Source organism: Leopardus geoffroyi, chromosome E2, assembly GCF_018350155.1.
Source record: "Leopardus geoffroyi isolate Oge1 chromosome E2, O.geoffroyi_Oge1_pat1.0, whole genome shotgun sequence".
NCBI lineage: Eukaryota > Metazoa > Chordata > Mammalia > Carnivora > Felidae > Leopardus > Leopardus geoffroyi.
In genome coordinates this window covers 57,267,316-57,290,998 of record NC_059335.1, presented here as the reverse complement: position 1 = coordinate 57,290,998, position 23,683 = coordinate 57,267,316, and the positions used below count along the sequence as shown (strand labels likewise).

Sequence of the window (23,683 nt, the reverse complement as noted above, 5' to 3'; positions counted from 1 at the left end):
GCCCCGGTGCTCCATGTCCGTTCGGCCAGCGTCCAGGCCTGTGCTCCTTGCCCGGCCTGCCCGGCCTCCTCCAGCCTTGGCTCTCCGTCCTTTGCTGTCACTCGTGACTCTGACGCCTTGGGGAGCTCTGGTTACTCCTTTGTAGGCAGCCTGCCTCTCGATGGAAGTTTGTCTGATGCTTTCTCACGATTAGTTTGAGGTTATGTGTTTTTGGTCAGAGTTGTTTTTCGCTTTTAATTTTGAAGTCGTCTTTTGAAGCTGTTAGATGCACAACACAGTTTCACAAATAGTGCGCGAGGACTGCGTCTTACGTGACGTGGTGCAGGCCTCAAAGCCTGGAGATGAATGTTGCCCTGAGACCATGCACTGATCTCCAGACTGTGCTCAGGTTTCCCCCACCGTGCACCGCGGTCCTGTTCCGGGTGCAGGATCGGCCATTGTCCCGCGGTGCGTTTGGCGGGCCCGTCTCCCCGGTCTCCCGTGGGGATGCTTCCTCGGTTCCCGTTCCTGTCATCGCCGGTGGTGTCCGTTGGCATCACGGATGGAGACGGTCGCCAGGGTGGGGGCGGGGGTGATGTCCAGGAGATCGGCTGCGGGGAGGGGACAGGAAGAGTCCGAGCGCTGCGCAGCACAGGTGTGAGCATGCGTCTGCCGGCGGGGAGCTCTTGAAGCAGAGCGGCCCGGTGGAGGAGCCTGTGCCCCACGGGACGCGCCCGCTCTGGTGCCCCTGTGTTCAGCCCTGGCGGGGAGCGGCCGAGGGTCCGTCAGCCGTGCTCCTCTGGCACGTGAGCAGCGAGGGCTGGTGGCCCCGTTGGTGACCCCTGCCAGGCTTCTCCGCTGGGTCACCACCTGTGCCTCTGTGACTGCTGAGTGTCTCGTGCGGACGCGCTTTGAGATGATCTCGTTCCTAACGTCCTTCGACTCACGTGTTCTCGCATCCGTGGCTGGTTCTCGCCTGTAGCGGTCTTGCTGTAGAGACCGCCTCGTGGTGATTTTCTGTTTTTCTCATTCCTTCCATGTTTGTCCGTCGGAATTCTCTTCTGAAGAAAAGCTGTCCCTTTTCTCTCCTTTACTTACTTACTCAGTTATTTATATCCGTGTGGGCCCTTGGATATTTAGTTTACTCTCTGGATTATGGTGTGTTAGTCATTGTTGATCTTGCTGCTCAGATGTCCCGGATTTGGCTCCCGGAGGCCCCTTGTAGCTGGCTGCTGTGCCTTTGCAGTGTGTCTCCCTCGTTTGAGCGCTTTGTCACTTTTTGGCAGCACGGGATGGTCACACGCTTCCAGCCCCAAGGCTTGGTGTTCGTTCTCGCTCCACGCGGCCCTGGCCCTTCGATGGGAGGGCGCGCTCGGAAGCAGGGCCCGGCAGCGGTGCGTTCCCGGCCCCTGTGGCCGTGGTGGCTCCTAGGCCCTTTCAGCGCACGGCCGTCCGCACGCCGTCTGCGTCTGTCCACGGTTCTCGTCCCAGGCTTCCCTCCCCCTACGTGGAATGGCTTTCTCCGCCACGTCACCCACAGAAAGTTTACCTATTTGCCCAGTCCTCGGAATCCATCCCAGGTGGTTCGAGAATTGCTGCCCCCTCCCTGTGTGAAAGACAGATGTCCTGACTCGAGTGCAGGACTTGTGTCTAGTCCTCACCTGTGGCTTCCCAGCTTATGGTCCTGCTGTGCCCCAGGGTTCCTTGGGATCCTTCCTTCTGCCCGTCAGTGGCGCTTTGCTGTTCAGTTTCAATACAGTTGAGTTCATTGGTTTGGGTTTCTTTGTGGGAACCCCCCCCCCCCCCCCGGCCCCTCGTGGTTGATTTCAGCGAGTTGTGTGTCAGGACGCGAGACCTCACCCTGGCTCTGCCAGCAGAGGTGTGCACGAAGGGCCCCGCCCACCCCTTCTGTCCCTGCTCCCACCCCCCAGTCTCTCCACCCTGACTGTGGGTGACAGTCTCATTAGTGTGGGGTTTGTCCCTCTTGTATTTCGTTTTGCACAAACGAGCAGATACACATTTATGTTCCTACATCCCTTTTCTTACGTTAATAAGAGCATCACTGCAAGTGCTTTTTTTTGGTTTTTTTTTTTTTTTTGCACTTTGCTGTTTTCATTTCACAGTACTTGGAAATCAGTCCGTGTCAGTCCATCTTCTTTTTACAGCTGCGGAGCACAGATGGTACGTGTGCTTATGTGGGTATTTACGTTACTTTGGCTATTTTGTAATCATAAGCTGTTGCGATGGATGTTATTGTGCCGGTGTGATCAGTTTCGTTGGAGGTGTGTCTTAAGGAAAGTTCCTGGAGGTGGGATCGCTGGGTCCCAGTTGAAAGCGTGGGTGGCTTTGTGAGGTCCTGTCCTGCTCCCCGAAGGAGGGTTGTGCCCCAGCCCCACGGGAGCGCACATACGTGACCCAGAGCCCAGCCACAGGATGTCCTGTCGCGCTCTCCTTCCGGCCAGTCGGGGGCGCAGAGGGGCTCACGGCCGCTTTCACGTGTGTACCTCCCATTCTGAGTGAGGGGGACGCTGCGTTCACGGTGAGGGGCCACATTCACACCTTTCTTGTCAGTTGTCTGCTCATTTCTTTTTCCCGTTTTTCTCTGGGTTTTTTTTCCTTCCGTTTCTAAGAGTTCTTTACAACTAGAGTTACCGACTCTTTGTCAGTGCTAGACTGCGGTCTTCCTTTCCGTGTGTCGTTGCCTTTCTACTTGTGTGCAGTGTTTGTTGCTGTTCAGTGTGTTTTTCCAGTCGCCACGTCGGTCAGGCTCTTGTTATTGGAGCCACCGAAAGCTTCTCTCTGCGCTAACGTACGAGGATGCCACCCACGCCTTCTCCTCCTGTGTGTTTGCTTTCCTTTGTGTGCTGGAGACTCTCGGGTGCGTGTGCAGTTTATTCTTGTGCGTGGTGTGAAATACGGATCTAACTTGATCTTTTGCCACGTGGCCACCCGTTTGTGAGCTCTGTTTGTTAAAAAGTCCATCTTTGCCCCAGTGATTTGCGAGGCCGTCACTTGAGACCCCGGGTCCAAGGTGTTCACCGACTGGTCACGTGCTCATTGTTTGGCCGGCCACGGCCTCTAGAGTTCTAGAAGGGTGGAAGGAAAGAGGTGTTCCCCACTCATCCGGCTGCGCACGAGCAGTGTGGGCAGCCCAGCCCGGTGGCCTCTTGGCCCAGGGAGCGTTGCAAAGCCAGTTCCCTGGTGCCGGCCCGGCCCTGCTGCACGCAGCCCTCAGGTGCCTGTGCCGACGCGCCCCCGAGGCTGTAGCGCTTCCTCGGCCCTTTGGTGACGCACCCTACTCTGACGCTGTGTTCTTTGTTTCAGTCTGAGCCCCAGCTACATAGATCTGACTGAGTGTCCCTACATGTGGCCGTACTGCTCCCAGCCCATCTACTACGGAGGGATGCCGACAATCGTCAACGTCACCATCCTCAACGGCATGGGCGTCACGGGAAGAATTGTAGACAAGGTGACGCTGCTCTCTCACTTGTGGTGAACTCTGACATGGCCCAGCCTTTGTGCCTTGTCCCTTTCTCCTGACGTTAGAGGACAGGTTCTCTGCGCCCATCCAGGCTGCCCGGGTGTTGGGCGCAGTGGTTTTTCTCCTGAGTCCTTTACAGATAAGCTCGGGATAAGGTAATGGAAGCAGTCTGCTGCTTTGTGACTTTGGCCTCTTGAATTTGGCTCCTGAATAGACTACCTGCGCTTGATTCTTCGTTATAATTTCTCACCCGTAGTTAGCGGCCCCCCGTAATTACCGTATTCTTGAGTGAGCGTGAGTGGGCCCCCGAGTTGAAAAGGCGTGTTCCTTTCTTGAATTTTGTTCCTATAACGTGTCATACTTGTTGCATAAACGTTATCATGACAGTAAAGGACGGGAAAAGAGAACACAAAAATCACTCCCAGCCCCAGCACACGAGCATAGCCACTGTTTGTAAAACATTCTTTTCCAGCCCTTACCTGAAGGGCGTGTTTTTGTTCTCTGTGCAGCAGATAGAACTTAAGCCCCCCCCCCCCCATTTTTTTCAGCTCTCATTACATTGTAAACATTGTTAAATGTAACTTATGCACAGCCCCAAGGTACCTGGCTAACAGCTGTGTAGTATTACATAGAATTATTCAGTCATAATTTACTTACTACCTTTTTAACCGAAAACGCTTTTATTTTAGCCTTCAGGGAGCAATCTGTTCTTCTTTCTCAAGATAATCATGATTAGCTTGCAAAAATGGGCATTTACAATGCAGCTTTATATAATCTGAACGTTAAAGGTTGAACGAAATTGGTTTAGTTGTCGTTATAAGACAGAACAGTCTAGCACAAGTCAGGGAAATCCATTCCTACTCGGGTCCTTGTCGTCAGCATTGTTCCAGTATTTCCATTGAGCAAACTCTGATCTAATTTAGTAAGCCTTTCTTCCCATGTGATTTGGTACAGAGTTGTCAGGGGCACCTGGGTGGCTCATTTGGTTAAGTGTCTGACCTAGGCTTGGGTCAGGATTTCGCTGTTCGTGAGTTCGAGCCCCACATCAGGCTCTGTGCTGACAGCTCGGAGCCTGGAGCCTGCTTCAGATTCTCTGTCCTCCTCTCTCTCTTCCCCTGCCCCGCTCATGCTCTGTCTCTCTCTCTCTCTCTTTCTCAAAAATAAATAAACATTAAGAAAAAAAATTATGAGGGGTGCCTGGGTGTTTAGTGGGTAAAGCGCCTGACTCTTGATTTCGGCTCTGGTCATGACCTCATGGACTCAGGAGTTCAAGCCCCACATGGGGTTACATGCTGACAGTGCAGAGCCTGCTTAGGATTCTGTCTCTCTCTCTCTCTCTGTCTCTCTCTCTCTCTCTCTGTGTCTCTCTCTGCCCTTCCCCTGCTCACTCTCTGTTTCTCTCAAAATGAACAAATAAACTTAAAAAAAAAAACTTAAGAAACCAAGTCGTCAAATCTCAGAAACCTACCAACCATTTCCTTATCATCCTTCTTCACAGCATGAATTCTTATTTATTTATTTATTTATTTATTTATTTATTTATTTGAGAGAAAGAGAGAGAGAGAGTGAGTGAGTTGGGGAGAGCGGCAGAGGGAGAGAGAATCCCAAGCAGACTCCACACTTAGTGCAAAGCCTGATGCGGGGCTCGATCCCGTGACCGGAGGAACCTCAGGTCACGATCACAGCCGAAACCAAGAGTCAGACACTCAACTGACTGAGCCACTGAAGTGCCCCACTCAATATGAATTCTTTTTTGTTTGTTTATTTATTTTGAGAGGGAAAGAGAGTGCCAGTGGTGGGGGGGGGGGTACAGAGAGAGAATCCCAAGCAGGCTCTGCACTGTCAGCACAGAGCCACACATGGGGCTCGAACCCTCGAACTGTGAGATCCTGACTTGAGCTGAAATCAAAAGTCGACGCTTAACTGACTGAACCCCCCAAGCACCCCCACAGTATGAGTTCTTGATGTTAAATTTGTCCTCAAGCGCGGAGGCAGCAACTGTGGCCGGTTAGCGTCGCATTAGCCCCGTGGCTGTGCTGTAAGTGGCCTGCATCCGTCCGTAATTTGCTTACTGGTTCCCCCTGCTCCGACAGTTAGGGGGTTCCAGCTATAAACATTCCACCGAATATCTCTGCTTCTGTGGTTTCCTTTTCTTCTGAATTGTTTTCTTAACGTAAACTACCTGGATTGGAATTCGAGTCAGAGGGTTTGGATGTTATCGTAGCCCTCGGTTGGTGCACGCTGCGAATTCTTTCCAGAGTTACATCTGCTAAGACTGCTGCGGGCAGTGCTGCCAGCGGCCTCCAGAGGGCGCCGGCTCCACTGCCCGCACGGGGTGGTGCAACCCTTTTTTTCTTTTTAATTCCATGAGGTTTTTAAAAATCGAGGTAGAATTCACATACTACAAGATGCACTCTTTTTTTTTTTTTTTTTTTTTTTTTAATTTTTTTTTTTTTTCAACCTTTATTTATTTTTGGGACAGAGAGAGACAGAGCATGAACGGGGGAGGGGCAGAGAGAGAGGGAGACACAGAATCGGAAACAGGCTCCAGGCTCTGAGCCATCAGCCCAGAGCCCGACGCGGGGCTCGAACTCACGGACCGCGAGATCGTGACCTGGCTGAAGTCGGACGCTTAACCGACTGCGCCACCCAGGCGCCCCAAGATGCACTCTTTTAAATCCAGTGATTCAGTTAGTTTCCAGTATATTTGCAAGTAGTAATTGCAGCCATCGCTGTTCTATAATTCCAGAACATTCTCAGCATCCCAAAAGGAAACCCTTGTTAGCAGTCATTCCCCACTCTCCCTCCTCCCAGCCCCAGGCACCTCCCAGCACGCTTCCTGTCTCTCCGCATTTAGCGGTGGAGGACAGTCCAGGTACACGGGGGCCCGGGCGTCTGGCCTTTCATGCAGCCCGTGGTGTCTTTACGGTTTGTCCCCTGGTAGCGCATAGCAGTGCTTCCGTCCTTTGTAAAGCTGGATGGTGCTCCCCCGCGTGGATGGACCACGTTTGCTTAGTCATCCATTGGACGTTTTTGGTTTGTTTCTAGATCGTTCATTTTTTTAACTTAAAAACTAAGGATGAGGGGGCGCCTGGGTGGCTCAGTCGGTTAAGTGTCCGACTTCAGCTCAGGTCACCTCAGATCTCACTGTTCGTGTGTTCAAGCCCCGTGTCGGGCTCTGTGCTTGGAACCTGCTTCGGATTCTGTGTCTCCCTCTTGCTGTGCTCCTCCCCTGCTCTCTCGCTCGCACTGTCTAAAAAGTAAATGTAATAAAAAACATTAAAAAAAAAAAAACTAGAGAGGATCAAATGGGTGTCTTGCTGAAGGTGCATTTCAGTTATCTGGGAGTTCACTCTCTCCAGGTTTGCCCGCTGCCTGTGTCACCTCTTGTGTGAGTTGACTCTTCGTTCCTGCGGCTGGTTTTTTCTGCTGGCATTTAGGTTTTCTCAGGCAGTGTGCACAATGTCTTTCTGTCCTAGAGAAATTAGCCATGGATGTGTTTTATGCAGCAGTTTCTCCCAGATTACTGTCTTTTTCTTTTTTTCTTAAATTTCTTAAAGTTTTTTTTTAACGTTTATTCATTTTTTGATAGAGACAGAGCGTGGGGGGGAGGGGCAGAGAGAGAGGGAGACACAGAATCCGAAACAGGCTCCAGCCTATGAACTGACCGCACAGAGCCCAACGCAGGGCTCGAACTCACGGACCATGAGATCATGACCTGAGCTGGAGTTGGACGCTTCACCGACTGAGCCACCCAGGCGCCCCGCCCCCCCGCCTTTTTTTTCGTACAAGTTGTAGTATTATTTACTTACTTATTTTTGGTTTTGTACAAGTTCCACACTTTGATATGGTTGAGTTTTCATCTTTTGTGATTTTTATTGTTTCAAAAATCAGACACTTCATTTTCCAGAGATCCGATGAAATCTCGATTTTATCTTCTAACATTCCTTTTATGCTTGTAAAATACTTAGTCCTCTCATCACCGTTGAGTTAATTTGATATATGGCCTAAGAGATGGCTAAAAATTAACTTTTCTGTTGGTCGCCAGTGGTTCCAAGAGTGTTTATCACAGATCCCTTTCTTTCTTCCTTGTTTGTGATGCTGTATCCTGCAAATATTTCTCTTTTTCAGATTTGTTTGTTTGTTTGTTGTAAATATGCTGACTCACTTGGGGACAGTATTGCTCTCCGGCTTGCGAGGGAAATGAGTAATTTAGGTTGGTTTGAAATACGGGTTCATTTCCTAAGAGGAAATCTGTGTTTCTTCCAGACGTCTCCTCCCGTGCCTCCTTCCTCAAGGTCGGGGCGGACTGAAGGGGCCGAGCCCCCTCTTCCTCTGGGCGTCCCGCAGAGACCTCTCCCTGCCCAGCCAGTAGCTTTGCAGTCTGAGTCTGGACAGTTAGTCCGTGCCGTTGTATTATTTTATTCCTTTAAGTTAACGTTTAATGTGATTCTTGAAGTATATACCGAATCGGAGTCTGTTCTCAAATTGGACGGATTTCATATATTGACATTCTTTATCGGATGGAAGTTCTTTGCCAAAGCGTGTGTCCTCCGTTTTTAAGGCTGGGGAAAGAATTCTCTTTAAAACTGGAGGCTGCCCTCTCTCTCAAAATAAATAAACGTTTTAAAGAATACAAAAGTACAAAAAATAAAATTGGAGGCTGCCCCAGATAGTGGTTTCTAGACTTTTCTAGTGGATGACGTGCCAGACGTCCTGTAGTCTGCTTTGGTTATAGCTTGCCTAGGGTCTGAGGTTAAACTCGACTTCGCAGTACGTAACGAAATATTAACGCAGGTGACTCAGGAGGTGAGCGTTTCACGTCAGCCTTTGCCTTTGTCCTCCAGCCTGACTGGCAGCCCTACTTACCACAGAACGGGGACAACATCGAAGTGGCTTTCTCTTACTCCTCGGTGTTATGGCCTTGGTCTGGCTACCTGGCCGTTTCCATCTCTGTCACCAAGAAAGCGGCCTCGTGGGAAGGCATCGCGCAGGGGCACGTCATGGTCACCGTCGCTTCCCCGGCGGAGGTGGAAGTAAGTGTGGGCCAGGGAGGGGCCCGTTCTCCCGACCCCTGCGCCGTCTCCTGCCGGGGTCTCGGGGTGGGGAAGCCCGGTTGGAGGACGTGTTGGGCTCCCAGGCCATGACCCGTGCTCCCCGGGCCTGTAGAGCCGCCGATAAAACCTACTCGGCAGCGGGCGACGCTGCCTCCTGTTCTGTTGCCGGGCGACGGGAGATTCCACTGTTCTGGGCCACGTTTCAGGTCCACAGTGGTTGCAGAAATGTGCCTTCTCCAGGAGGGGCCGTGTAGTCTAGGAGTTTTTAGGAACAGGGTGCTTAAATTTTATGTCATAAACTCTTAGACGAAGAATTTTAACGGGACGAGTTTTACGGTTCTTTCTACCTTCGTCAGTAGGAATTCTCGTGTTTGAGGTATTTGCGTGAAATTGGTAAACTGATTTTTTTTTTTTTTCCAACGTTTATTTATTTTTGGGACAGAGAGAGACAGAGCATGAACGGGGGAGGGGCAGAGAGAGAGGGAGACACAGAATCGGAAGCAGGCTCCAGGCTCTGAGCCATCAGCCCAGAGCCCGACGCGGGGCTTGAACCCACGGACCGCGAGATCGTGACCCGGGCTGAAGTCGGACGCTTAACCCACTGTGCCACCCAGGCGCCCCATCAGTGATTTTCTTAAGCCCCAGAGCCCGAAGGTTTCTTCTGAGCCCAAGGAGCCATTCAGATTTTTGTAAATTTCGTTCAGTCAAAAAGTGGTGCAGAGCAGACGTCAACCGTGAAGCTCCCGATTAAGGTGAAGATCATTCCTGCTCCCGCCCGGAGCAAGAGGGTTCTCTGGGACCAGTACCACAACCTCCGCTACCCGCCCGGCTATTTCCCCAGGGACAACCTTCGGATGAAGAATGACCCTCTGGACTGGTAAGCGGCCGCCACGGCAGGACCGAGGGTCGCCGCCCCCTCGGGGGGCCCGACCTCCGCGCCCCCCAGACGCGCTCAGGGTGTTCCGTGCTCCTCCTTCCGGACTCCTGTCCTGGGCACTGGAACCCCGAGCTCGCCCCCCATTGCCGTCTTCCCCTACTTCTGCTGGATCCGTCAGCAGATCCTGTCAGCCCTGCCTCCGCAGTGCCTCCCGGATCCTGCCCTAGGGGCCGCTGCCATCCACCCTGCTCCCCACCTGTCACCCCCGCGCAGGCTGCCGTCATTGCCCGCACGGCGTCCCAGCCTCCTGGCCAGTCTCACTGTGCCCTGAGTCCATTCTCCACGCAGCAGCCCTGGTAATCCTGACAGGCAGAAATTGGGGCACAGTCGGCCTAAAACTCTGCGTGGCTGCCTATCCAGACTTCCTCACGTGCCAGACCCCATGGTCCTCCGCCCTCCAGACCCTGCCCCGTGCAGCCCCTCAGCCTGCCCTCCTGGCCTGCCCCCCTGGCCTGCCCCCCGGGGCATCTGGCTTGGCTGCCTCCGGGCCTGTATGCCAAGCTCACTGCGGTCCTCGTGTGAGTACCGGGGTCTGTGGGGGGAGGAAGGAGCCCCGAAAGCTTGGAGCCAGCCGCTTACAGGTGCGGTGTGCCCTCTGTGAAGACGTTTCTTACTAGAGGCAGGGGGACAGAAGTGGTGAGAAGTTCGTAGGTCGAGGGAAGGCGTCCTGGGGAGGCACACGGGCTCAGCCCTGCGCAGGAGCTGACTCTGAGGGGCCGGGGTCGGGGGCCAGGCAGAGAGAACGAGCCCTGGGCCCCTGGCGCCTCCGTGGGGCGGGCGGGTAGTGGCTTAGGTAGAAGGCACGGTGGGAAGGTGAGCGCGTTCGGGGGGAAGGGACGGGGAGGTGACCGTGTCTGCGAGGCACGGTTCGCATACTCCCCAGCCGGCCTCTGCGTTCCCATGCTGCATCTGGGCGGCGGCTCTTGCCACGGATGCCGCCGCCAACGTGACGCTTCGGCGTGCTTTACGCACCAGCTCTTGGGCCGTTCCTCCTCCTCGTGGCGTCTCCTTCGAGCGAGCCTGTGCCACACGCACGACTTCCTGTTATCAGCCGTCTTCCGTGCGAGCCCAGAGGACGCTGGTCTGGAGAGGCCGACTTCTGTGCGGGGGCCGGAGCCCCCCAGGCCTCTGCCGGCCGTGAGCCGCGCTCCTTCAGAGGCGCCCGGGTGTCCGAAGCGGCCGCGTGGCTGAGGCTTCGCCGCGAGGGGAGAGGGGTCACCCTCGCGCGCGACTTCCTGTTTTTCAGGAACGGTGACCACATCCACACCAACTTCAGGGACATGTACCAGCACCTGAGGAGCATGGGCTACTTCGTCGAAGTCCTCGGTGCCCCCTTCACGTGCTTCGACGCCAGTCAGTACGGTGAGTGACCGCGAGGTGCCGGCTGCGCGTGGGGAGGTCGGCGAGACGAGTCGCGGGGTAGATGAGGCGGCGAGGGAGCGGGCGCGGGGCCTCCTGGTCCTCGGGGGGCTGCAGCGGGGCTCTGGGGCAGAGTGGCCCTATTCCCGTCTGCTGGCAGTGGTGGTGACTTCAGGTAAAACGGGACCTGCCAAACTGGGGACGAGGACGTTTGCGCGTCTTTTGTTTATCTGTTTATTTTCATTAAACTGGCGCTGCGTTTTGCTTCTCGAGCGGGTGAAACGTGGGTACGTCAGGGGTCACACGTGACACGGAGGCCAGGGTAGTTCGTGGGTGTCTGTGCCTTTGGACCCCGGTCCCTTCTTGCTCACCCCACCCCCTTCTAGAGTGCCCGCGGGGCCACAGACCGAATATTAGAACCTGACAGCTTGACACGTGGGCGCCACCGAAATGCTGTGTTTCTGAAGCAGTGACGCCCGCGGTTCCGAGGCGTGACTCACCGCCGGCACCTTGTCCCTCAGGAACCTTGCTCATGGTGGACAGCGAAGAGGAGTACTTCCCCGAGGAGGTGGCCAAACTGAGGAGGGACGTGGACAACGGCCTTTCGCTCATCGTCTTCAGCGATTGGTACAACACGTCTGTCATGAGAAAAGTCAAGTTTTACGATGAAAACACAAGGTACTAAAAGCAGTTGGAATCTGGCTTTTTGGGAGTGAAATTCTTTGCGGCCGGTACAGCAGATGACTGGCCCGCTGGCGGTCCTCCCGGCCGTCGGACGCAGGCTCAGACGCTCGGGCGGCGCGGGCTCCCCTCCCGCAGTGAGACGTTCCCCAGAGAGTCGCTGGCGGAGTAGGTCCGCCGCTCCTTGATGCCGGGGACGGAGCGAAAGGTTCCTCGCCTTCCCTCGTTGACCTTCGATGCTTGACTTTGGCTTTTCTGCCTGCTCTTTTCCATGCTCCCGTCTCTGCTCTGGAATCTATATGCGTGTAAATGGGTCGAAGGAACCGTTATTTCAAGGAACCTTCCAGTAGATTAGTTCTTGGTCAAGGATTCCCAGTGTTTTATGCCTGTGTCTCCATCACATCTCGAATTTTCTTCCTCAGAGTCTGCGACTTACTCGCACTTCAGAGGCTCCTTCCTCCTCTCTTCGCTTTCGCCGACCCTCTCAGGCTCCAGGCCCTATGGCGGTGTGCGTATGGGCCTGCCGCGCATTGCGTGTAGTAGATTTATCTGGGGTTTATTCTGCACGCTGGCTGGAGCACGTACGCCGTGTTCCCACTCAGAGCAGACAGGAGCTTACAGCTGAGACCTTGGTGTGCACGGGCAGGACTCTGCAGGGGGATTCGCTTCGTCCTGAGAACACGGAGCGTCGTGGGGGGGTTAACCCCTCATGACCCGCACCCCTCGTTTCTTCCGCAGGCAGTGGTGGATGCCGGACACCGGAGGGGCTAATGTCCCTGCTCTGAACGAACTTCTGTCTGTCTGGAACATGGGGTTCAGCGATGGCCTATATGAAGGGGATTTCACCTTAGCAAACCATGACAGTAAGGTTTTGCATTTGTTTTTTAATAGGGGCGCATTCTCTCTTGAGAGGCCCGAGTGGAGGCTGTGTGTCTTTGACGTCAGGGTTTCAGAGGGAGGGAAGGGTGTGATTGCTAAAGAAGTAGGGCCGTGGGGAGAGCCGCTGTCTCTAGGAGCGACTTCTGTATCCTGTAGTAAAGCTGGGCGGTAACACCGCTGTTGTTTCATCCAGACTCTTAAAAAGAGTATTTTCTGCCGCATTCGCAACCTTAGCGCCACCCGTCTGCTGCTTTACATGCTGTGTGTTCGCAGAGGAAGTACCTCCTGGGCCCCCGGCGAATCAGATCCCATTTAGGACATCACTTTGCACGTCCCACTTACATTGCCCCACAGATGAGCTTTTGGTAACTGGCTTCTAGAACAACATCCTGAGCATTATTGTAACTGGCTGTGCTCGTCCTGACTGAAAGCTCAGACTTCTCAAGTCTGTTCAGAAACTGTACGTTAATAGCATCTTTTAACTTGAATTCTGAGGTAATTGTTACTTAAGCGTAACCAGGTGTTAGCCTTTGTCTTAAAATTAAAAATAACGTTAGAAAAATTATATCTGAAAATTATCATATCTGAAGAGTGCATCTTAGGTCAGTGAGTAGCTCTTGATAAAGTGTTAAGCACCTCTGTGTCACTGTAACTCTGAACTTTCTAGTGTATTACGCGTCAGGATGCAGCATCGCTAAGTTTCCAGAAGGTGGCATAGTGATAACACAGACTTTTAAAGACCAAGGTAAGGAATGCTGCTTTGGTTGCTTTCCTTTTTTTTTTTTTTTTAAGTAACGGTTTTATTGCCTATAATTCACATTTGCTTTTTTAATTTTTAAAAATTTTTTTCACATTACTCTTTTAAGATGTACGATTCTGTGATCATCGGTGTATTCACAGAGTTGTGCAGCCATCACCGTTGTTTGTTTCCAGAACATTTTTATCACCCTGTATCTATTAGCAGTTTTGTTTTTTAAAAAAACTTAATGTGTTGGGGCGCCTGGGTGGCTCAGTCGGTTGGGCGTCCGACTTCGGCTCGGGTCATGATCTCGCAGTTGGTGGGTTCGAGCCCTGCATCGGGCTCTGTGCTGACAGCTCAGAGCCTGGAGCCTGCTTCAAATTCTGTGTCTCCTCTTCTGTCTGCCCCTCCTGTGCTCAGGCTCTCTCTTGCTCTGTCTCTCAATAAGAAGTAAACATTAGAAAAAGTTAAAAAAAAAAATAACTTATTGTAATATAATTTACATGGTACCTACTTTAGGCAAGACTTCTGGGTGGTGGCTCTGGGGGCTGCAGAGATAGATAAGTTTGAATCTATGTGGATACTGATCACTGCAGACTAAATGGGATTTCCCGCAGGAGGGCAGGTGTTGAATATTTGCAGACTTTCTTTTTTATTTAAACTACCTTCAGAGTTGCTTGAAATTTTCGTTACTGTTTGCGAATTATTCTTCTGTGACTGCCAAGATGACTAAAATTTTAGAAAAACGTCGACTGAATTTTAAAGCTCTTAACTGTGTACAGAATATTAATTACACAGTCATCTCTTAAAATTCCCCTAAGAATTGGAAGAAAATAGGGGCGCGTGGCTGGCTCGGTCAGTAGAGAGTGGGACTCTGGATCTCTCAGGATTGTGAGTTTAAGCTCCTCCTTGGGTGTAGAGGTTACTTCAAAATAAAATCTTAAAAAAAAGAAACAAAGAATTTGAAGGAAAGAAAGATCTTCCCTCACAGTTCTGGTTCTAATGAAGTTTAATGTTTGCTGTAATTAGAAGTTAGGGAGTTGCATTTGTTGAAAATGACAAAGCAGAATTTCCTGCTTATCTATTTGCATTTCCAAGATAGAATCTACTTTTTTATTGCCTGGAGGGATTTTTTTCCTTTTCATCGAGGCGAGGTCAGTCTGTGAGCAGATCTGTGTTTAAAAGGTTGCATTTTAACTGCAGGTACACAAATGATTCTGTCTTCCCCGTCACTGGCCGGGTTTACCATGGGTTAATGGCTCCTTCTGAAGTCTGTCTCTGCCCGCTGGTGGTGTTTCTGGCGTGGGTGTCAGCAGCAGCCTCGTCATCAGCCTGTTGCTGCCTGGTTTTGAGGGGAGAGGAATCACAGTGGATGTGAGGGTGCCTACTTTATTGTGTTCTGTTAGTGAAAATAAAAGCGAATTACCTTGAAGTCTTTTCTGAGGGGTTTTTTATATCCAGATGACCTTTTAGTTGAATAATCCTTTGGGTACAAAATAGGAATTTGACAATCTGGGTTATGCTGGGTCGAAAGGGACCCTTGTCAGAAACAAACCTGTGACCACGCGGCCTGTTTCGTCGGTTTTACCGCTCTGTCTTTACCTCCAACAAAGAGAATCTGGTTTTCTCTTCCGCTCTGTTCCTGCTGGGATGATGCACAGAGAGCAGGCAATGCCGTGTCTTTATAGCCGCAGACATTTCAGACGTCACCAACGCGGCAAGTGGCGAGATGAAGATGTACGTCGTCTCCAGTGCAGAGGAAGGCATTTGCTGCAGGGCTAGACTCTCAGATCACGTGGGTCACCGGCATCTGCCGTCCGCGGCACTTACGCGCCTGTGACTTCTTGATTCGTTAGACGCCGTAACCTGTGTCATCGGATTGGGCAGAGGTCAGAGAGCTCTGCTGTTGGAACGTTTGTAATTGTGACACAGATATGACAGGTGTCGTAAATCTGCATTTAAAGCATACGGGCGGAGGATCTAAAACGTAGTGACGTTTGTCCTGACTTTGAGTAGTGAAACACAAAGCCGGGGACACGTAACCAAATCCTGAAAGGTGTGTCTGTTGAGTGGCTGGCCGCCCCTGTGAGTGTAGTCCCAGGACAGAGGCCTGGAGCATGGTCGGAAGGGACAGAAAGCCGCTCTTAGGATTGTAGGTACCCTATATTGCCGTTTCCAGGGAACACGTCAGAGGACCGTGTGGAGGTGAGTTTTGCTAAAACCCAAATTTGTGGCACTTAGGACGTTGTCCTTTGTAAAAGCTCGCACCGTCGTGATTGGATGGTGGAGTTTGCTGTGATTGTCGGTGCTGCACGGGCTAAATGTCAAGTGGCAACTGGAAAATCATTCCTCAACGTTTTTTTGTGGTGCTGTTATTTCAGGATTGGAGGTTTTAAAGCAGGAAACAGCCGTGGTCGAAAACGTCCCCATTTTGGGACTTTATCAGATTCCAGCGGAGGGTGGAGGCCGGATTGTGCTGTACGGAGACTCCAACTGCTTGGATGACAGTCACCGACAGAAGGGTGAGGACTGATGTGTGGCCGAGAAGCAGACTGGGATTCGTGACCATGACATACCCCCCTTGTCCCTGAAGAGGCACCGGTAAGGTGCTGGAAAATAGAGACCTGCCCGTGAGAGCCAGGTGGGCAGGTCCCAGCTGCTTGGGTTGTGCGGAGCTGTGGCTGGGTACCCCTCCCTGAGGAAACCCCAACAGACCGCATGCGCCGCCTTCCCCTCGTGCTGTCGTCACCGGGCGGGCGGGGGCCAGGGCCGTCGCATTCAGTGGAGTGGCTCTCTGCCTGACCCGCCCCAGCGTCCCCCTCTGGCGTCTGCACGTCACAGGCACTGCCACACAGGGGGCCCTTTCCGGGCCGGACCTGCTCTTCCTGGAGGGCCGGCGCCTGGCTCCCCTCCCAGACTTGGGGATTTGGCTGTTGCGAGCCTTCATCAGTAGGGGTGTTTGGTACCCCGTCGGGGGTGGGGGGCTCGCACAGGGGGACTGGTTCTTAGCACCCCTGTTCTTTGTCAGCGTCTCTCTGTGCCGCCTCCAAATTCGGGGGTTTGAGTCTGAACGCAGTTTATGTCTCATTTTGTAAAGGAGGAAATGGGACGTGAAAAGTGGGGCGTCTTTGGCCTGGCGAGGCGACAACAAAACCAGGTCCTGGAGAACGGGGCTGGGGAGGGGGTGGGCACCTCACGTTTGCGGATAGGGCAGGTGGGGGACGGCCCGAGCAGAGCAGAGAATGAAGGCCTGGAGCGTCCTCTCTCTGGGTGAACTTGAGGTTCAATAAATTCCTAGCGTTTTGTGTAAATCCTTAGAACGTGGCTGGTCTTTTTAAAAAGGTTAAAGTCACGGCTGAAAGGAGATTGATGTTTTATTTCCATAGAGGTTTTCTTTTAAGACCGGAGATCTCCTGGTAAGAGTCTTTATTAAAATTTTAAGTGCCGGAGAGGGCTGTCGTGGTTCTAACACTCACGGTGGCCGTGCTCTGAGCACGTGGCCAGAGCGTCCTTGAGGGAGCGAAGTGCCTGCTGGTGTCGTGTGGCGGGGGCCCGTCCGGTCCCGCGTGGCGGCAGCGGCCGGGTGTGAAGACACGGCGGCACCCCGTCTCCCGAGGAGACGACCCTCCGTGTGGGTGGCGGCCGGCGCCAAGACTCCCTGCGCGTCCCACAGAGCGGCTGACTGTCCCGTTGGCGTGTGTCGCACGTGGGGCCCACCGGCCCAGATTACTGGACTCTGTACCTGCAGTGACCTCGAACCCACCTCCCAGTGGAGGGCACGCTCTGGTCTCTGCTGTGCCCTCACAGTGCAGACAGGACAGCCACTGGGATTGGCAGGAGCTCTGGTGCCCCATTTCTTTTCTCGCTTGGACTCCTGTCGTGTGAGCCGTTCTGTCACAGGGTCTGGCCGTCCCCGAGTGGGCTCCGTTCTGTCCTCATCGCCCAAAGCCAGGTGGCGCTCGGGCCGCCTGTCCAGCCCCGAGCCCGGTGGCAGTGACCCACCTGAGCCCTGGGCCGGGAGTGAAGCCCCCAGTCGGGTCCTGTCTGTCGTGCTGTGACCGTGTGACCGGGGAGATTGTGCGCTTCTCAAGACTAGGCGATTCCCCCCGTCTCCCCTCACTCGGGGGGGGCGGGCGGGGGGGGGGTTATTTTCCTGTAGGACTTCCTTAGAAAACTCTGATCCCTAAACAGCACGCCCGTTGCACCCACAGACTGCTTCTGGCTCCTGGATGCGCTCCTCCAGTACACGTCGTACGGGGTGACCCCTCCCAGCCTCAGCCATTCCGGGAACCGGCAGCGGCCTCCCAGCGGAGCCGGCTCGGTCACCCCAGAGAGGATGGAAGGTGAGTGAGCCCGTGGGCGCTGGGAACGGGGCCCGGTAGCGGTGCCACGGCTCCTCTCCGCCGTTCCCCCGGGAGTAGAGCACACGCTCACCCCGAGGCCCTCCCGCTGCCCAGCCCCACAGTCCTTGTTCCCCCTCACAGACCCCTGGCTCCCGGGGGTCTCTGGGAAGAAGGGCCCGCGTTCTGGGCGCTCACGGGTGCCGGGCACTGGGCCGGGCGGTCGTCACGCGGATGTCCTCACCAGGCCTCTCAGAACCCGTGAAAATAGAGCCCGTTCTTTCCAGTCCTGACCTGGAAACGCAGAAGTCACGGGTCGGGGAGGAGGGGGTGAGCCGTGGCGACCTGCGGCCTCGCCCGCTCTGCGTAGGGCAGGGCTGGCCCGCGTGCGCTCAGGTCCTCCCCGCCAGAACCGCAAAGAGGGTAGCGTGAGCCAGAGATCCGGTTCTGCGCCTTCTAGTGGCCACGTTGGAAAAGGAAAAAGAAGCAGGTGAAATTCATTTCAGTGAAATACGTTGGTCCGGTTCACCCGAGTGTTACTGCTTAAACATGTGACGCTCGACCCGTGTCGCTTGCTCAGTAGCCGCGTGTGGCTGCAGCACCGAACGGTGCAGATCTAAAAAATAGGAAATTTGGAAATGCAGTTTTGGCTTTTGCCTGAGTTAAATACTTCAAAAGAGGAAGACGGTCTTCGAGAAGTCTCTGTACAGGTTAGATTCCTCAGGTACAGCCTCGTGCCTGTGTCTGTGGTCAGTAAAGGCCGCCAGGCCCCTGCCCCTCGTACGGTGGCCACCGTAAAGGGAGTGGCCGTCCTGCTCGCTCACTCTCGGTGATCCCCCGTCCCCGGGGCACCGTTCAGCACATGCTCCCCCAGCCTGGCAGACAGGTTCACGGGCGCGGAGCAGGCCCGTCGGCAGGGGGGTCCTCCCCTTCGTGTCCTCCTGACGACCGTGGTTTTCTGTTGTGTTGACTCTGCCGCAGGGAACCACCTGCACCGGTACTCCAAGGTCCTCGAGGCCCGTCTGGGAGGCCCGGAGCCTCGGGCCCTACCGGCCTGTCCACACCTGTCATGGGCCAAGCCACAGCCTTTGAACGAGACCGCTCCCAGGTGAGTGCCTTGCTGTGCTTTTCCGCTCCTTCCTCGGGGTTTGTGATTCATGACTTTTTTTTTTTTTTTTTTTACGGGGGAGAATGGAATTTTACTGACATCGTTATCAGGTAATCAGATCTTCCAGCTTGTCATCTTGTGATGATATTTAAGCTGGCGAGCCCCCGTGTCGACCTTTACAAGTGTGCTCTCTGGTGGCGTCCTGCCTAAAGAAGTGCTTTGGGTAATGAGCATTTTGTTAGATTTGGTTGATTCCTGCTTAAAAAGCTGAGGTCTGACAGTGCTGTCCCTTGAACAGAAGCTCTGGCTCCTCCGGCTCAGTGTTCAAGAGTCGAGCGCTCCCTCTTTGTGATGTGGGTTCTGGAGTGCCGACAGGTCCTTCTGTCGGCCCGAGGGGCCAAGGCTGCTCAGGGTAGGGGTGCAGCCTGGCCCGCGGCGTGTCTGTGCCCTCACCCCGGCGCCCGGTGTGGTCCCCGAGGGAACGACTCCCGCCACGACAGGGTCCTCGCCGCACCTGTGGACACGGTGTCCAGACTCGGCGAACCTTCCTGCTGCTTCATGACAGTAGCTCCGTCCGCCTCTTCGTCCGCCTCCTTTCCTTTCCGAAGCCGCAGCTGGAGTTACCCCTGCCGTTCCTCTCCGGGCACAACAGCCAGCTTAGCGTGCCGGTTCCCGTGTTTTCTCCCCGACTCCTCCCTATTTCCGGCAGGGAGGATGCGGGCTTGTGCTGACGTGGGGTCGTGGCGCAGTGACGCAGGGGCCCGTGTCCCGGGACAGCTTGGGGGGCAGACCTCCTACGAGTCTCCTTCGAGTGGTGCTGCAGGAAATCACCCCCGCCCCCAACCCCGCAGGCAGCACGCCTCACGCACCCGGCCGCTCAGGCACCCTCGCCGGGCTGTCCGTCGAGCTTGGATCTCGGCGGGCACGGGCATTGGGGTGGCCGGGGACGGAGGGCCACCGTCTGCTGTGAGTCACCAAGAGTAGGCTGTCCGCACGTCCTTGCAGAGCACGGGGCGCACTGCTTGGCTAGAACATGCTCGGCAGAAGAGTGTGGGGTCAGAGAGTCCTCTTGTCTTCATCGGCTGCTTCTTCCCGGAACTGATGATGGAGTATTTTTCCATTCCAGTTACCATCCCATCATTTAATCGTTTCTGATAAGATTGCATTTTTACATCCCACTTATTCATAACCTCCCATGATCCTAGCGTCCAGACCAGACTTCGGTTCCAGCTGCGGTCAGCAGTTCCCACTGGGGACAGTGTTGCCCCAAGTTCCCACAGCCCGTTTTTTTTCCCCACGCTGCTGTTGGGGACTCAGAAACAGATAAGGCCTCGCTTGGTCTGTATGTGCGTCCACGTCCGTAATCTGTGAGACGCCAGCCGGCTGTCGGGAGGCGTGCGGTGCCTGGGCGTTGCCAGCCCCGCCGGGGATGGTTCTTAACACGCCCGCTCGGCGCAGCCTTGTCTCACACTTCGCGTCCCGTTGAAAATTATTCTCGGTCCCCAGAGACCTAACTCTGGGTCTCGATTGTGAAGCTAAGAGACGTGAGACCGTGTCGGGCGGCTCCAGACAGCCCCTGAGAGGCCTGGTGTCCCTCAGCCCCGTGCCGAGTGCACGTTTCCGTCCGTCTCTGACGTGAAGACCCATCTCTCGGGGTCTTTGCTGGATGTCCGGTGTCCATCCTTAGAGTGGCCGCACCCGAGAGGAGCCGTGGGCAGGGTGCCCCCCCTCCTTCCATCAGAGTGTCACCAACTGATCAGGCGACGGTGCGGCACAGCCCGCCGTCTGCACGGTTGTTCAATGAGACGGTGCCGTCACCAGATAATTAAGTTCCGGAGCTGGATCTCACTGTCAGGAGGAGCACACAGCCCCGCACTCGTCCAGCTGCAGGTTGCAAAGCTTCTGTGGCACCAATCCCATAACAGCGTTGTGAGTTTCATTTTTGGACTCATGAGACCCGGAACATACGGTCAAATCCTGGGAGGCGGAACAGACCGTTGTGCTCACTGGCATCCCGCCAGTAGGTGGTGCCCAGGAAGCCCCTGCCCAGACCCGCGTTGCCCGTTCCCCTTCACCGCCCCCCCACCCCCCACGCCCCCCCCCCCCCCCCCAGTGCCCAGAGAGCCGGGCATCTTTGCTTCCACTTGGCCGAAGTGAGAGACCGGCCTTTTCCAGGAGAGGGAGAAGCAGAAGAACGGGGAGTTCGTGGTCTGCAGACACCCTTTATTCCTTCCCCCCCGAGCTGGCCAGAGCGGCCCTCGGACGGCCTGTTTGCGCCGTCGTCTGCCCCCGGCGCCGGCCCCTCTCTTCTCCGGTGTGGTCCCGCCAGCTCGGCCCGCCTCAGGGTCAGGAGCGGGAGTAGCAGCGCTGCCGCCACTGCGAGCCCCGCACGGGGACAGACCACGCGTGTTTCCTTCCTTCACGCCCGGCCCGGCGGCCCGCCTCTCCCGACTGCTCGGCTGCCGGGTGGTGTTACTGTGGCGGTGGCCGTGAGGTGAGGACAGAGGCGGGGTCTGGCTCCTGGCAGCCCTCAGAGGGCAGGCACCCCCGCAGAGACCTGCACGCGCCTTAGGCCGCCCGGGTCCCCGAGCCCCGGCTCCGGCTCCCGTCCTCAGGCTCCTTCCAGAGGCCAGCGCGCACTTTCCTCTCCCGCCGCTCGGGGACGTGGCCGCTAAGCAGAAACAGGCTCTTGGGGGCCCGTTAGGAACCCAGTAGGACTGAGCCCTGCTCTGAGTGCTAACAGCTCGTGTACACGGAGGTGGTTCTGACATTTCTGTCTTGGGACCTGGAAGCTGTCCCTGGTGCGCAGGCAGCTGGACTTGGGTGTCGATGGGACGTCGCTTCGCTTTTCTCTTTAAACCAGTTGTTACTTCTCAGGCATTGACTGAGCTTCGTAGGCTAGTGCAACCACTTATTTTTATCTTGTTTTAATCCGTTTTCCTGAAGTAATCTTTGGAAACATCAGAAGCTGCTCTCCATTGACCTGGACAAAGTGGTATTACCCAACTTTCGATCGAACCGCCCTCAAGTGAGACCCTTGTCCCCCGGAGAGAGCAGTGCCTGGGACATTCCTGGAGGTCAGTTCTTCGGGGCTTCCTTGTGCTAGAGCCTGTTCTGGTGTGTTCCGGTACCCCCCCATCCCCCGCCAGGTGGGCCAGAAGCAAGCCTGAAAGATGAACTAACATGCCATGATCCCTTAAGAACTTTCTGCCTGCATTTTCAATATGAATTTCTTTCATGATAGCCATGTGCTACACTTAAACTTTTTGCAGTAGGGTAATTTGCATACTCTCGTTAAAGTTTTGCAAACAAGGGTGTATTGTGTGTCCCAGGGAACGCCTGCCATCTGCTGGTTTTGGTCCCAGCCAGTGGCTGAGCCACCCTGGTTCCTAAACCCTTAGCCCAGAGGTCTCCACAGATTGTCTGGTCTGGCCCACCTGGGATAGGGCTTTACTAGGCTGGGATCCTCCATTAAAAGTAGCTTTGTGTCCCTCAGTTGCTCTGACGTGGTTCCCTCGTTCCACGTGACATGGCACGTCCCCTACAGGCAATGGCTTAGGGACCGGTTTTCCCTTACCCGGTCCTTCCAGCATGGCGTGGGCAGAGTTTCTCTCTGGGGATCCCTCTGCTCTCCCCAGAGGTCACAGCTTCCCAGGGCCTCCTGCTTCTGGGAATTGGCACCATGGCCCCTGTGCTCCGACCCTGGGAACTTTGTGTGGTGACGCCGAGCTCCTGAGGGCCTTGCCTGGAGTCAAGGGGTGCACCGATGATGGTCCGTTCTGGAACCCCAGCATCGCCCGGTTACAGAGTCATACCGACAAACCAGAGATCCTCCAGTGGCCGCTCTCGTTTTCTAACCTTGTGTCCCACGTGTGGGAGATTTTCCCAGGGGTCGGGGCCTCGGCCAGCCGTCCTGCTCCCTGGCTGGCCTCCCCACTCGCCCTCCCTCTCAGCTGCTCCGACACCCGCACCTCCTCTCCTCCCCGGCGCCCACACTTGTCCGTCTGCCGGCGCACTTAGGGGAACAGAGCAGCTCCGTGCACCCTCACCGTGGGTCGTGTGTGGTGGGAGGAAGGCCAGTCACGGTGGGCGTGGGGGGGGGAAGGAGCCAAGACCTCGGCCCCCAAAGCTGCTCATCTGGGAACCTGAGGTCACTTCTCCTGAGGTTCGGAAATGACGTTTGCCCCACGGGCCCGGTTAGCGCAGTCAGCGTTTCGTTTCTGACGCGTCTGCCTGAGACCGAGCCCGTGGCCGTGGCCGTGGCCGTGCGGCTCGGGCGCTGCTGACACTCCCCCTGTGCTCTTGCAGGGATCATGCCCGGCCGCTACAACCAGGAGGTGGGCCAGACCATTCCCGTCTTCGCCTTCCTGGGAGCCATGGTGGTCCTGGCCTTCTTTGTGGTACAAATCAACAAAGCCAAGAGCAGGCCGAAGCGCAGGAAGCCCCGGGTGAAGCGCCCCCAGCTCATGCAGCAGGCGCACCCGCCAAAGACCCCTTCGGTGTGACGTCACACCCGCCGACCGGGACAGCCAAAGAGCGCCTTCGAGGACGGCCGCGACGGGCGGGCGGGCTCGCCGTCCCCGGGGGCTGATCCTGTGTCCAGCTGCGGCGTCCGTGGGTCTGTCCTCAGTGGGCCACCCGCGTGCCGCGTGCAGGTGCGTGTCGCGGTGGCTGGGGCCCTGCACGAGGGGCTTGCGGCCCCGCCTCCGGGGAGGCCTCACGCGGTCGCCGCGCACCGAGAGGGAGGCCACGTTTACACAGGTGAAGGCTGCAGCCAAGCGGAACTGTGTTCGTCCGAGGCCGTTTTCTATATTTATTGTTGGGAAAAGTCACTTTAAAGGCTCGTGCTGTTTGGAAACAAAGCTATTTTTTTTGTCCGTGGAATGCGGTTTTTTTACTGTTGCATCACAAGGAATAACACAGATTCCGTGATCTCCTTTTCGATGAAAGGACAGACTGAGATTGGAAGGAAACTCGCACAAATCTGTGAAACACAGACCTTGGCTTTATTTTTATAAGTATCAATTGCCATCCTGTTTTGTAAGTTGGGGTCTCGATTTCACCATTGTCGGTGAAGAAAATTTTCAATAAATGCACATTACCTATATGAAGCTAAGTAGAAG

The 23,683-nt window shown here is 55.1% G+C and overlaps 1 protein-coding gene across 1 annotated transcript in view; it reads left to right on the top strand.

Moving 5' to 3' along the window:
* MBTPS1 (membrane bound transcription factor peptidase, site 1) overlaps window positions 1-23,676 on the top strand; it is a 53,117-nt gene extending 29,441 nt beyond the window's left edge. Inside the window, exons 12-23 of the mRNA XM_045441279.1 lie at window positions 3,304-3,448; window positions 8,308-8,496; window positions 9,222-9,394; window positions 10,701-10,816; window positions 11,335-11,491; window positions 12,233-12,357; window positions 13,041-13,118; window positions 15,494-15,634; window positions 17,324-17,455; window positions 18,434-18,560; window positions 21,507-21,637; window positions 22,869-23,676. Of these exons, the coding sequence (XP_045297235.1) occupies window positions 3,304-3,448; window positions 8,308-8,496; window positions 9,222-9,394; window positions 10,701-10,816; window positions 11,335-11,491; window positions 12,233-12,357; window positions 13,041-13,118; window positions 15,494-15,634; window positions 17,324-17,455; window positions 18,434-18,560; window positions 21,507-21,637; window positions 22,869-23,065 (1,711 nt within the window). The 3' untranslated portion in view covers window positions 23,066-23,676. The remainder of the gene's footprint in view (window positions 1-3,303; window positions 3,449-8,307; window positions 8,497-9,221; window positions 9,395-10,700; window positions 10,817-11,334; window positions 11,492-12,232; window positions 12,358-13,040; window positions 13,119-15,493; window positions 15,635-17,323; window positions 17,456-18,433; window positions 18,561-21,506; window positions 21,638-22,868) is intronic.
* Window positions 23,677-23,683: the final 7 nt, after the last annotated feature.